This window comes from Nelusetta ayraudi, unplaced genomic scaffold (genome assembly GCF_046127955.1).
Source record: "Nelusetta ayraudi isolate G7.1 ecotype Tasmania unplaced genomic scaffold, CSIRO-AGI_Nayr_v1 ptg000004l, whole genome shotgun sequence".
NCBI lineage: Eukaryota > Metazoa > Chordata > Actinopteri > Tetraodontiformes > Monacanthidae > Nelusetta > Nelusetta ayraudi.
The window spans coordinates 12,928,275-12,939,563 of NW_027466054.1; the positions used below are offsets into that span (position 1 = coordinate 12,928,275).

The 11,289-nt window shown below is 42.7% G+C and overlaps 2 protein-coding genes and 1 long non-coding RNA gene across 7 annotated transcripts; 2 read left to right on the forward strand and 1 right to left on the reverse strand.

The window, feature by feature from the left end:
• Nucleotides 1-87: 87 nt before the first annotated feature.
• Nucleotides 88-2,658, reverse strand: LOC142894479 (group XIIB secretory phospholipase A2-like protein). The gene is made up of 4 exons (XM_076035599.1): nt 2,400-2,658; nt 1,693-1,781; nt 1,011-1,164; nt 88-343 (listed from the first exon to the last, which is right to left on the reverse strand). The coding sequence occupies exons 1-4, from the start codon at nt 2,656-2,658 to the stop codon at nt 225-227; spliced, it is 621 nt and encodes a 206-aa protein (XP_075891714.1). The 3' UTR covers nt 88-224.
• Nucleotides 231-2,977, forward strand: LOC142894495 (uncharacterized). The gene is made up of 2 exons (XR_012927975.1): nt 231-372; nt 2,334-2,977. It is a non-coding gene; the product is annotated as an uncharacterized LOC142894495 (long non-coding RNA).
• A 1,111-nt stretch (nt 2,978-4,088) lies between these two features.
• LOC142894583 (uncharacterized) lies at nt 4,089-11,217 on the forward strand. Of its 5 annotated transcripts, none has more exons than XM_076035608.1 (11): nt 4,089-4,486; nt 4,562-4,643; nt 4,864-5,184; nt 5,734-5,844; nt 5,981-6,095; nt 6,248-6,357; nt 6,449-6,585; nt 7,813-9,188; nt 9,276-9,365; nt 9,450-9,538; nt 10,408-11,217. In XM_076035608.1, the coding sequence occupies exons 1-11, from the start codon at nt 4,404-4,406 to the stop codon at nt 10,858-10,860; spliced, it is 2,967 nt and encodes a 988-aa protein (XP_075891723.1). In that variant the 5' UTR covers nt 4,089-4,403; the 3' UTR covers nt 10,861-11,217. The 5 variants fall into 5 exon arrangements, with proteins under 5 accessions (XP_075891723.1, XP_075891725.1, XP_075891724.1 ...); XM_076035610.1 differs by having other exon boundaries at nt 7,813-9,128; XM_076035609.1 differs by having other exon boundaries at nt 4,565-4,643.
• The last annotated feature ends 72 nt before the right edge of the window (nt 11,218-11,289 follow it).

Below are 11,289 nucleotides of genomic sequence, written 5' to 3' on the forward strand. Positions count from 1 at the left end.
AAATTGCAACTTGTGCGCGCTTGTCCACCTGAGTGTGGATATGTTTAGTTGTGAATGTCTTAAAGTAAGAAGAGCTTCAGTCAGAAATTAAGCAACAGGCATCTTTATTATCAGTAGGTTTGACAATTTCACATTTCAACAGTGACACGATGCCTTTGAACAAAGCAAGAACAACTCTAGAATAAATTACTCAGGTAGTCACAGTTATAAATAGGAGAGCGGCTCTACAGTTCGTCTTTCTCCTCTCCCGGGCAGTAGCACGCTGATCTCTGACTGTTCATGTACGGCCGGCAGCCCAGAGTCCACACTGTGTTGAACAAGGTGTCAGCGACCGCCTCGCATGCTGAAGAAGCAATGGAAAGACAACAACAGGTGAGAGAATCATTGATTTCAATTAAACCTGTGCTACAAAGAGAGGATTAACGCTCAGCATCCAAAGGCTATTCTGCTATTGCAAGGTTCAACAGACCAAAAAAAGTCAACATTCATGACTAACCTATTGGTAATCAGATGGTAACCTCGTGTATTCAGTATTTGGTGGGCACAGTAGTGTCTAAGAACTGAATTTGGATCTGCAGGTCAAAAATTTTGCTTTGGTTTTGGTTCATTTGATTGATGTTTGGCAGGGTTAGGAATACAGATGAAAGGAAACGTCACAGCACAGGCATACGTTTCGTCATTTAAGAGATTGGCTGTTGAATCTCATAATATCGTATGGTGTTTTGGAACAAATTGTTTCTTTAAGATTCCTATTTATCAAACAAAGATATCTGAAGCTTTTCACAGTTCAGCAATATACAAGTTCAGCATTTCTTTTTCTCACAAGTTTTTCCAACTGAGTCAATGTACTTTAAAATGAGCCGCATTTAGCACGTCTAATAATAATATTATTATTATTAATAACAATAATAATAATAATAATTGTGATGATATCAGTGTGTAATATCTGAGCCTTGCTTTATGTGTGTGAATGAGTGCCGCAATGTTGGGTTAGAAGAAGCGGAACCAACCTTCCACTTTAGACACGAAGCCGAGGCTCTTCTTGAGGTCTGAGCAGATGCTGTGGAGGCACCAGCGGAACTTGGAGTCGCAGCGGTACTTGTTGGAGCCGCAGGTGTCGTAACACGTGTCCAGCTGGTTGCAGCATTTGGTCATGGCGGGGATCTGTGTGCGACAGCAAAGGTCACTTGGCTGTCTGTCAAATGACACGTTTGTTAAACGTCTAATGTGGAATTTCTGAAGACTGAAGGACTGAACAAAAGCAAAGTGGGCAACAAATAATCTCACTATATAAACACCATTCAACATATTCAGCTAATCAATATAGACTGTATAGGTGGAATTTAATTCGGTCTTTTCAGAATTTAAGTGAATGATTTTCGCTATTTCAGATTTTGAGTGAATTAAATTTTCATGTCGAGCTCTGAGGTGGTCCAACTGAAGCTAATAGGGGGCGCTGTTTCCTATACTTTCAAAATCTTCCTTCTCACCTGGAAAATGTCTCCACATTTTCTTGGCATAGTGTTTTTTGAGCGGGACTACAGGGGTCCTACAGTTAAATACGCATTAACTATTAAACGGGTTTTTCAATTGCTTTGTGGCACTGGAATCCATTTGCTTTAAAATGCCGCTTCCTTCTTCACACTGTATGGATACTGTCTAGTTTGTCCAGAGTGAACGTAAGAAGCGTACCGTTTCTTGAGCAGGCAGGCCAAACAAGTAGGAACTACATCCGTCTGGTTCTGGTATCTGGTAGCCAGAACGGGGGATGGGAGCCTTACCTGAGAGAGAGAGAGAGAGAGAGAGAGAGATATCATATATGGGTCATGTCACAAACCATGCCTTGTGGATATGGGCTGGATGCCCTGTGATGGCTTTTTAAAACAAATCAGAGTTTGCACATGGAGACACAAAGGTTAGTGTGAATTGGCTCATTCGGGTTCATTGCTGCTATCAGGCTCAGGTCACAGTCCATGTCCAGGCTCTCATGTGTGATAATGAATCTGAGACGTCCCCCCCCCCCACAACCACCCCTAATGAAAACATGTTACATCTGCCACCTCACTTTCAACAACAACTTTTTGGCAGAGATCCATCGCATGTGCAAAACACTGTGATTCTGTCATGTGAAGAGACCAAGTCATGCACAGGATTTTTGTCCATGCTGTTAAAAGAAGTTTTTTTTTTTATCAGCAATACTGCTGATCTTAGCTGAAAATTGCGCATGCTTGTTCTGCAAATTACAAAAAAACCAAACCAAACTGCAACTATTTCCATCGGTTAACAATCGGGCAGTTCTGATGATACCGCATTGAACAACTCATGGTTTTCAGAACCGACTCAATGCCTGAAGACTTGAAGGGTGCTACCAAACACCCTCCTCAACGTGACCATCTTACCGTATCGACAGCGGTACTGGCAAACTCCATCCCGCCCGCCCATGAACTCCAGCACAGAGTCGAAGTAGCCGCCGACTGACTCAAAGCCATTCCTGATGGAGTTCAGTCCCCACTCCCCGTCGTCGTCCTCGGCCTGCGCGTCATCGGGGCCCTGACCCGGTGGTGGAGCAGCTGGATCTTCAGCCTCCTGGCTGACGGCACTGTGGGCGAACAGGCCCAACAGGAGCAGGAGAGGGACGAGGAGGGCCCAGCGGTTCATCCTGGAGCTCAGTGGGAACAGCTGGCAGACTGAAGGGGGAAACAACACAAGACACAGTCACAGCGCCGAGAGCGAAACTGGCGTGACCTGAACTTTGGGCTGGGTGCCGGGGCGGCCTCGTATGTGGAGGAACAAAGTCCGGCTTCTATCTCATCCTTTGACTTGTCTGTGCTTTTATCACTGCAGATTAACGTGTGTGTTCTTGTTAAGGAGGACAGCTTTTAATCACCTTAATAGTAAGAGTTAATCACACCACCAAATTCAAAGAGAATAACTTTGGGCTAAATTTAGAAACTGCCTCTACACCTTGAAAACAAAAGTAATGTTAATGAAAGATGATTTTTTTTTTTGGAAGGGAATATGATCAGGCTTTGGGAAAGGGAATCAATAAATTACCTCGAAATGTGTGTAAGACCACAATAACGCATTTGAATATCGGTCATTTCCTTGATTAGTGGTTGAAGTAATTGACTGTCTGAAGTGTATCTACATCACATGGTGTTTTCTTGTACATGATGTGAACTACCAACTTAATTAAAAAGATCCCTGGAGGGAAATGTGGAAATATTGTTTGACAAAATCCAAAATATCAGGGGTGTTGAGACAAACATGATGTCTAATATCCATTTGATTATAGAATATTTTTTCTTTTGCTTCCGAAGAGAGAAAAAAAAATGTTCAGAAAGTGTTTGTCACTGAAAAACTTTTAGTTTCTTCCCCCAGGCTGTTGCTCTGATAAACTCTCATTATTCGTAGACACTCAGAGTAATCACTGTGTAATAACCCATCATATCCTGCTCACCTGTTTATGCTGTTTATACTGCACTACATTTTCAACAACCACGCTCTACCTTGTACTGTTTTGTTTTTCTTTTTCTTGTTACAGTAAACATGTAGACATGTATATATTTTTATATACAGGTATATGTTGCATATGTTGATGTATACTTGTATATATATATATATATATACATACATGTTTTAATTTTTAATTTTTTTGTTTACTTTTGTTAGTTATTTAAGTCTACGTACAGAGAACAGAAACAAACCGGAGTCTAATTCCCTTTTTGGCATGTACAATCTTGGTCAATAAAGCTGATTCTGATTCTGAAAAGAAAAAAAACTTTTATTTACGACATACAAAACAATTTACACAGTGCAAGTTTACAAGTGCAGCAGATCGATATACAAGGAAGAAAACGGAACACAAAAATAAATACACAAAGAAAGAAAAAAATCAAAGCTAATTTATCTACTGTTGGCGCGTTTATGTCATGAGACAGACCGAACAGACAAAATACTACCACTAGGTGGTGCCAGACACCCTGTGTGAAGGTTCCGGACCGTAAATTTGTGGGAGCCAATCAGGGCACAGAACGGACCACTTTTCCCTTGCAGCCTATCAGAGTACTTAAGGCGCATGACGTTTCTTTCGTACGCGGAAGAAGAGGTAAAGTGAACGTTGAAAGCAGGTTGAAAGTAGCCATGTGAACGTAAATCCAGCAGATAACGGTTTGTCGTTGGAATTAATGTCATTTTCGGTATTCTCCAGAACATCAGCAGTTAAGCAGGTCAGCTGTATTCGCATTCTGCCTGTGTGTTGTAAGAGTGCGACACAGCGTTTGTTGTCATGAAGTCTCAGTGTCAGCAGGCGTCAGGAAGTCTTCCATGAAGTCTGTTGTATTTACACACTCCTACATTTTCCGAGTATTTTGGGAAAGAAACAACTTATCAGCTGCACGTCCATGATGGTTTTCGCAAACCTGTTCGCAAGTTTGTCTGCTGTCGAGGATAAGAGTGCGGACCTTCAGCTTGCCTCCACATGCAGGTATTTAAATGCCAGATGAACATTCTGTCCACAGTAGCTTCTCTTCTGTGAATTCATTTACTTTTTTTGGTTCAGTAGGAACGTCAATGAGAAAGGACGACCAGGTAAACCCGGGAAGAGAAAGGCCCACTGGGAACAAAGCGGCCCGTTTCCAAAGGTGAGCAAGACTGCAAGGCAGCCTAAAATGTCATTTTGATTATTATTTCGTCTAAGATTTGTTAAATGGGCGTTTAAAATCATACAGTGAAGGTCAACCTAATTCTTAACCTCTTTAGGGAATTAGAAAATGTTCAGCTTTGTTGAAAATTAGATTCTGTCCAACATCACCTAATTGATCCTTTAAAAAATAATTGTTTCTTGCATGGTGTTCCCCACAGAAGCAATGTTATCAAGATGGCAAACCCAGAATAAACAATGCAGCTGGATACGACTTCACCACCCAGCGCCACAACATCCCTAATACTGACGGGACACATGAAAGTGTCCCCGTCAGCAAACACTCGTGGCAGAACTGCAAAGACAACTTTGGCGACCGTAACATGTGTCAGAAACACAACTCTAGAAATAAAAGCAATGGCAAAAGGAAAAAAGTGCAGAACAATAACAAGTATGATGGGCAGAAAAATCAGGGTGCGAGAGGAAAAAGCCACTGGCCTCGTTTCATGAGTAAAGGTGGAAACGGAAAGCATGGTAATCAGGTGAGTAAAACACCAACATAAACTAATGTTGTTTGGCAAAGCAGCTGTTCAGATTGACCAGATTCCCTGTTAGCCTCTCACGTCACTAAAAGACTTGGAAGATACACAATATTCCATTTCCATCTCTCTAGTCATTCCTCACATTACGAAAGCCTTTAGACAGAACAAGTTCCATGAACCTGAGCACAAGATTGGTGAAAACTCAAAATGTGCAAACAAACCCTTCAGTCTAAAAACATTTGTAAATTTGATTTGAATTTAAGCACTAAATGGCTTTTGTAAACACCAGTTTTATTTCTCATTTTCCAATGTTATTCTAACCTGCAACTAGTGAGTACTGTTTCATAAAGCAAAACCTTTGTGTTCTGCAGCTTTTTCTTTGATGAAAATGGAACCTTTGCAATGAGTACAGAGTAGTTGGTTGAGTTGACATGAAGTGAAATATAGATATCAGATTTTGAATCTACAAATTCTTTGAGCAAGCCTACAAGTTTCCGCTTCCCTTAAAGTGGATGCATCATTTATTAAAGAAAATTGTTGGCACCTTAGGCCTTCCAAGAACGACCAAGGTTCATGACTCAGGAGTTCAAGGACCAGAATGCCGTGGAGGTGGACGGGCAGTTACTCTGTCGACATTTCCTTCAAAGAAAGTGCATCAAGGTATGTCCAGAGCATCAAATGCTTTATTTGTTTCTTTGTTCAAGCCACTCTGACACGGATGAACAAATATAGTTGCTGTGCACCAAAGCACCTTCATATTTATTCTCTTTTCCTGCTTTTCTCCATCTTTCTGCAGGGTGATGACTGTCAGCTGAAACATGTGCAGGGCTACAACGATCTCATCAAATTGTCCTGCAAGTTCTACATCCAGGGCTTCTGCTTGAAAGGAGACAGCTGCCCGTACATGCATAATATCCTTTCACCGTTTTACGGCTGTATGGCTCAAAATTGAAGCTATTCAAACCTATTTAAGATTTATGGATTCCAAAACTGTATTGACATTTTTAAATGCAACATCACCTGCACTACGCAGGTATCTTAGTTTTCCTTCACTCTGCTCCACAGTCCTTCCCCTGTAGGTTCTTCCATCGAGGTGGAAGATGCCTTCAAGAAGCAAATTGCAGGTTTTCCCACGATCCGCTCAACGACGTTACCAGCAAGCTACTGGAGGAGGTATTCTTCTTTGAAAGTGTCTTCATGGAAATGGTCTAACAAAGGCTGTAGCGTCATCATCTTTGACGATGTTCACGTCTGCTGCTTTCAGGCTATAAAAAGGGACATAGACCTGTATGAACAGGCCAAAGCAGCTGAGCAGAGGCCTGCAGGAGCCCCTGTGGATGCAGAACAGTCGGTCACTTTGGACACAAACAAGTTACCTGATTTATTCCTGCAGCCGCTCAGGTGTGTATCGGGGAGGGCTGTGTGATTAATCAATTTTAAATCGAAAACAGATTTATTGGTTAAGACGATGTTAAAAAAAAAAAGAAGAGGAAACTCTTAAAATTTATTTTCCTCTTGCATGCTTCTGGGCTGTGCGCCTCCTAGTTATTTTATGAAATGTGAAAGTTTTGCACTTAGAAAAACCCTTTATTATCTTAAAGTGATGCTTGGTGAAAGACAGTTCAGGTTGCCACTTTATCCACAGGGGGATTCATTTGTGTTTGATTCTTAAGTTTTCACTTTGTTCCCAAATAAGGCAACTTCATCTTGTTTGTTTCTGAAGAACCTGTTGATTTTCAAGTGAAGTTTGGTGAAAGTGAGATTCTCACTTCATTTATCCCAAGGGATTCATCTTTGTTTGGTCAAGAAGACTGTAAATGTTGTCGCTTTACTAAACCCAAGGAGGATTTACAGTATCTTTCAGTTGCACTTCACTCCCAACAGGGAAATTTCTTTGCTATTTCTTTTAAAATTATGTACTTTTAAAAGTAAAGATGAAATACTTGAACTTTAATTATTCAACTGTCTTTTCTAGTTTTACCAAAACTTCAAATTGAAAATTGAGTTTTCAGAGAAAAACAATCAGGATTTTATTTTTGTCCAAAATTGCCCAGCCCTAATATCGGGCAACTTACTTATTCCATTGATGTGATTTTGTCTAAGACACTGTCTTCCCACCCCTTAGCCCGCTTCTTTGGATGCATCCTTGGTGGGATACATTGTTTCATCTGTCAGCATACGTCAAACAGACTAACTAGTGAACCAAAGCTAAACGTAAATCAGTTCCGGTATTGGAAATGTTGAGAATGCATTTCATGAGAAGTGATCTGCAGAGAGAAGGAGATGCACAGGAGGTGACAAAGCTGATACTCTTGTTCTCTGCTTACTCATTTCATCAGCTATGACTTGTTATCTTCTCTCACAGTCACCACAACAGGAAATGGCAGGTGAAGGCTCCACTTCCTGCAGCCCTCTACTCTTCTCTTCTCTTGCAAGCAGCTCTAGAGTTTGCACTTGTTTTTTCCACTGGGGTCATATCAGCTCAGGCAAACTGCACAGTTCAGTTCAGCTGCACCATATGCAATTCGACTAGAATACAGTAGTTCTTAACGAGATTCTAGTAATGCATTCAACACACAACTCTTAAAAGTATGATCAACCTGAATCTACTTCTATCTCCATCTGCAGGCCTAACTTCTACAAAAGCAGTGATGATGGTAAGACTGTGGAGGAACCCCTGACTTCCCAGACTGAAGATTTAAAATGTGAACTGACCATGGGCACTGATAAACCCCAGGAGGTGGATTCTGTTGAAGCTCAGAGCCCCCCAGCGGCTAAGCCAGATTCGCCAGAGCCAGTTTGTTACTCTGTTGAAGCTGTTCTGGGACCTCAGCTCTTCAGACCATCCACTCATTTGTTTACATTTCCAGGAGGTAAAGAATTTGTTCCCCTCTCTTCCAGCGGCACGCCTAAGCCCACAGATCAGACACAAGCCCCGTATTCTGTTGATGCCGTTCTCAACTCGTTAAAGTCAGTTGAAGGTTATAACTCGGGGCACATGACGAGGACTCCTGATACACAAACTGTATCATTCACACCAATAAAGGCTGGCGAAGTTGCCGGTCCACCGAAAAGCTCCCAAGTCCAAGGTTCAGCCAAAGAAAAGAGTGAATCACAGGAAAATAGCCTGACATCCGTGATGTTGTCCAAAGATCTGAATTCGAAGAACTGGACGAAACCTTCTCAGGCCTTCAGGGATCACCAGCAGCAACAGAGAGATGGTTGGCTGTGCTCCAACTCTGCTCAAAGTTCTACTTATAAAGTCAAGTTGGACAATGTGTCTAATGACATCGAGAGCTCTTCAAGTGTTGCAAGTGAAGGTGTCACTGTTGCGGAGCAAGCAAAGCAGAGCAGTATGTTGTCGAGAGAGGGGGCCTCTTCAAAGTTTTCCGTCCTGACAGCTGACTCACACAGCTCTTCGAAACGTTTCAGTTCCAAATTTGACCTGAAAACCACAAACATTTCTGAGTCCGGAGCAGGATGCGACAGTCCACTTACAAGATGTAGTGACTCGGCTGCTGAATGTAAAAACACGCCGACGCAACTCTTCCACAGCCTTTTCAAAGCCCCTCTAATGGCAAACCTGCTGCCTGCGGCAGATTCAATCAGTTCCTCGTCTCCTAATAACTCGGCTGTGTCGTCGTGTCCCGCTTCAAAGTCGACACGATGCCAGAGTGAACACCTAAAAACGTGGAAACAGGATAAAGCTGTTGCTGCTGGATCCTCTCTCAGCCTTTCCGCTGCCCCTGCCGACGCTGCACCTGTCCCACAGTCAGACGACAACCCCACTGGCTCATCGGAGGTCCACAGAAGCTCATCCAATGTAGAGATGTCTCTTTCGCTGCAGGCCAAGGCTGAAGAAAAGTCTCCTAATCCCAAAGCAAGGAGGCAAAGGTCTCACAAATGTGCAAATCAGCCCCCAGAGCACCAGGTGGCGCTTTCAGGTACGGCTGCACTCTCTGATGGCACTCAAAAGCAGCCGTCAGACGTCGCGTCCCACAAAGGTACCAATGGGTTGCATCATTGTTGCAAGTACTAAAAAAAGAAATCTTGTTCAGATTTGTTAATATCTTTTACATGTGTGCTTGCAGAAGCTGCCCCAGCAAAGTCAGTCCTGAAGACTCTGTTCCTGTGCCTGAGCCCGTATCAACAAGACTGTGGTGGGAACAGCGCCCCCTCTGGTGCGGTGAATTGCACGGCTTTGTTCGCGTCACCAACCCAATAGAATCTATAACTGATTTGTTGTCCTTTTTGGTTAACTTTAGGACGTGGGGACCAAAGCAGCAGCCAAGTTGTCGTTGGGAGGCGACAGACGGAGAGCAGAGGAAATGGCGCACAAAAGAATTGCATTGAGGTTTGTGCTTTCATGGATGGCATGGTTGAAATAAGCACCGAGGAATGTCAGCACTGTAGGGATGCTCCGATTGTAAAATAACATTAAACAGCCAGTTACACGGTATGATCCTCAAGTTCATTACAAGTAAACACAAGTGTATTTCTCTCGAATGGATGAGGAGTGAGGACACCAGCAGGTCAGCGCATGGTAGTTGTGAAAAAGGACGTTTAGTTAGTTGGTTTGAGAGGAGAGGATGCAGAGGAATGAGAGAGATGGAGGCAGATGAACAGGTGAAGGGAGAAGGAATACAATTGTCTTTCAGCTTCACGGTGCATGTTTTTTTTTATTCTATGACATGTTGTGGTGTGAGTGGCAGTGTTTTGGAGATCTTCACTGCTGATACCAGACCACTGGTGGGCAAACTGTTTCCCTTGTGGGCCACAGTGGGTTGTAAAATTTGACAGATGGATAGAGTTGGGTTTTTTTTTTTGGAGACCCACCTCAAAGGAGAAAGAAAATATCATGGGATGTCTAGAAAACTTGTGCTTTAATGTCAATTGAAAATGAACAAAAGCGTTACAACAAATGATCTGTCTTTGAAACCCAATGGTATTAGGCCCTTTAATGAAATGACTCTTAGAACACTGAAAGACTTGATGAAACCCAGCTATTTGGTTACTCACCCATTATTAATATAATTTCAAGTTCGGCAGGCTGGAATAAAAAAGCTTCACGGGCCACATATGGTCTCCGGGCCGTAGTTTGCCCACGCCTCTGCTCGATGGCTCCATAATATACAACGCCTTTTTTGAAACACTTTTTCACATTTCAAAAATTAATAAATTAATTGCAATTTGTTAACTCAAACAACGCAAACATTGCTTTAGTCGTCAGCTACGCAAGTCAGCTTGCAGGCTCACAGCCAGAAGGATCCAGAATCACACTTTCTCCGCCCCGACCTCCTCCTCAGACCGGCAATGTCAGCAACCAGTCTACAGAAGAAACGTCTGCACGCCACGGAGAGCGAGAAACCTCGCATCACACATCTCGCATCTCAGCGGAGGCAACAGGGCAGCCGAGCCTCAGCAGCCCCGCTGGGCCTGAACGCCAGGTCAGAGACCCGGGTGCACACTCGTCGCCACTGGGAACCAACACAACGGCGCCGCCACCAGCGTGTCATCGCATCCGACCGGAGGGGAAGCGTGCAACCGAGAGAGCAGCGTGCGCCAACACAGCTGCAGACGCTACACCGTTCAGAAATCTTTTCAGGACTTTTGACGCTGCAGTTTCGCACACTGGACAGTAAAGTCGGAAACGTGTCGGAAATTCATCAACACTAATTTTTATTTGTATATATTTGAAGTAGTTGCATAATGAGGACCCTTTTTTACTTTTTTATGAACTGACAGACTAATGTCTGTCAAACATCATCTTTTTTTCTGCAGTATTGAAAAGCACAATCAGTTGTGATCTGTTTCAAATTTTCTCTTTTGTTTTGATGTTAACCCCCCTTGTCGCAGAAACCACATTATTATATCGGAAGATTGTCAGTGATTGTATTGTTGATATTGTAAATATTTATTGCAATGCATAGTTGGTCTTACATTGTTAGAGAAAGCAGTGGAATATATGTAGAGGCTGTCCAATGCGTCTGTTTTTGTGTTACTTGAATTAACCCCTTTGGTTTTTGCACAGTGCAGGTGTCTCTTTTCTCAGCGTTACATTTAAAAATAAGCTGTAATAAAGCACAACAAAAAATTAACAAAACT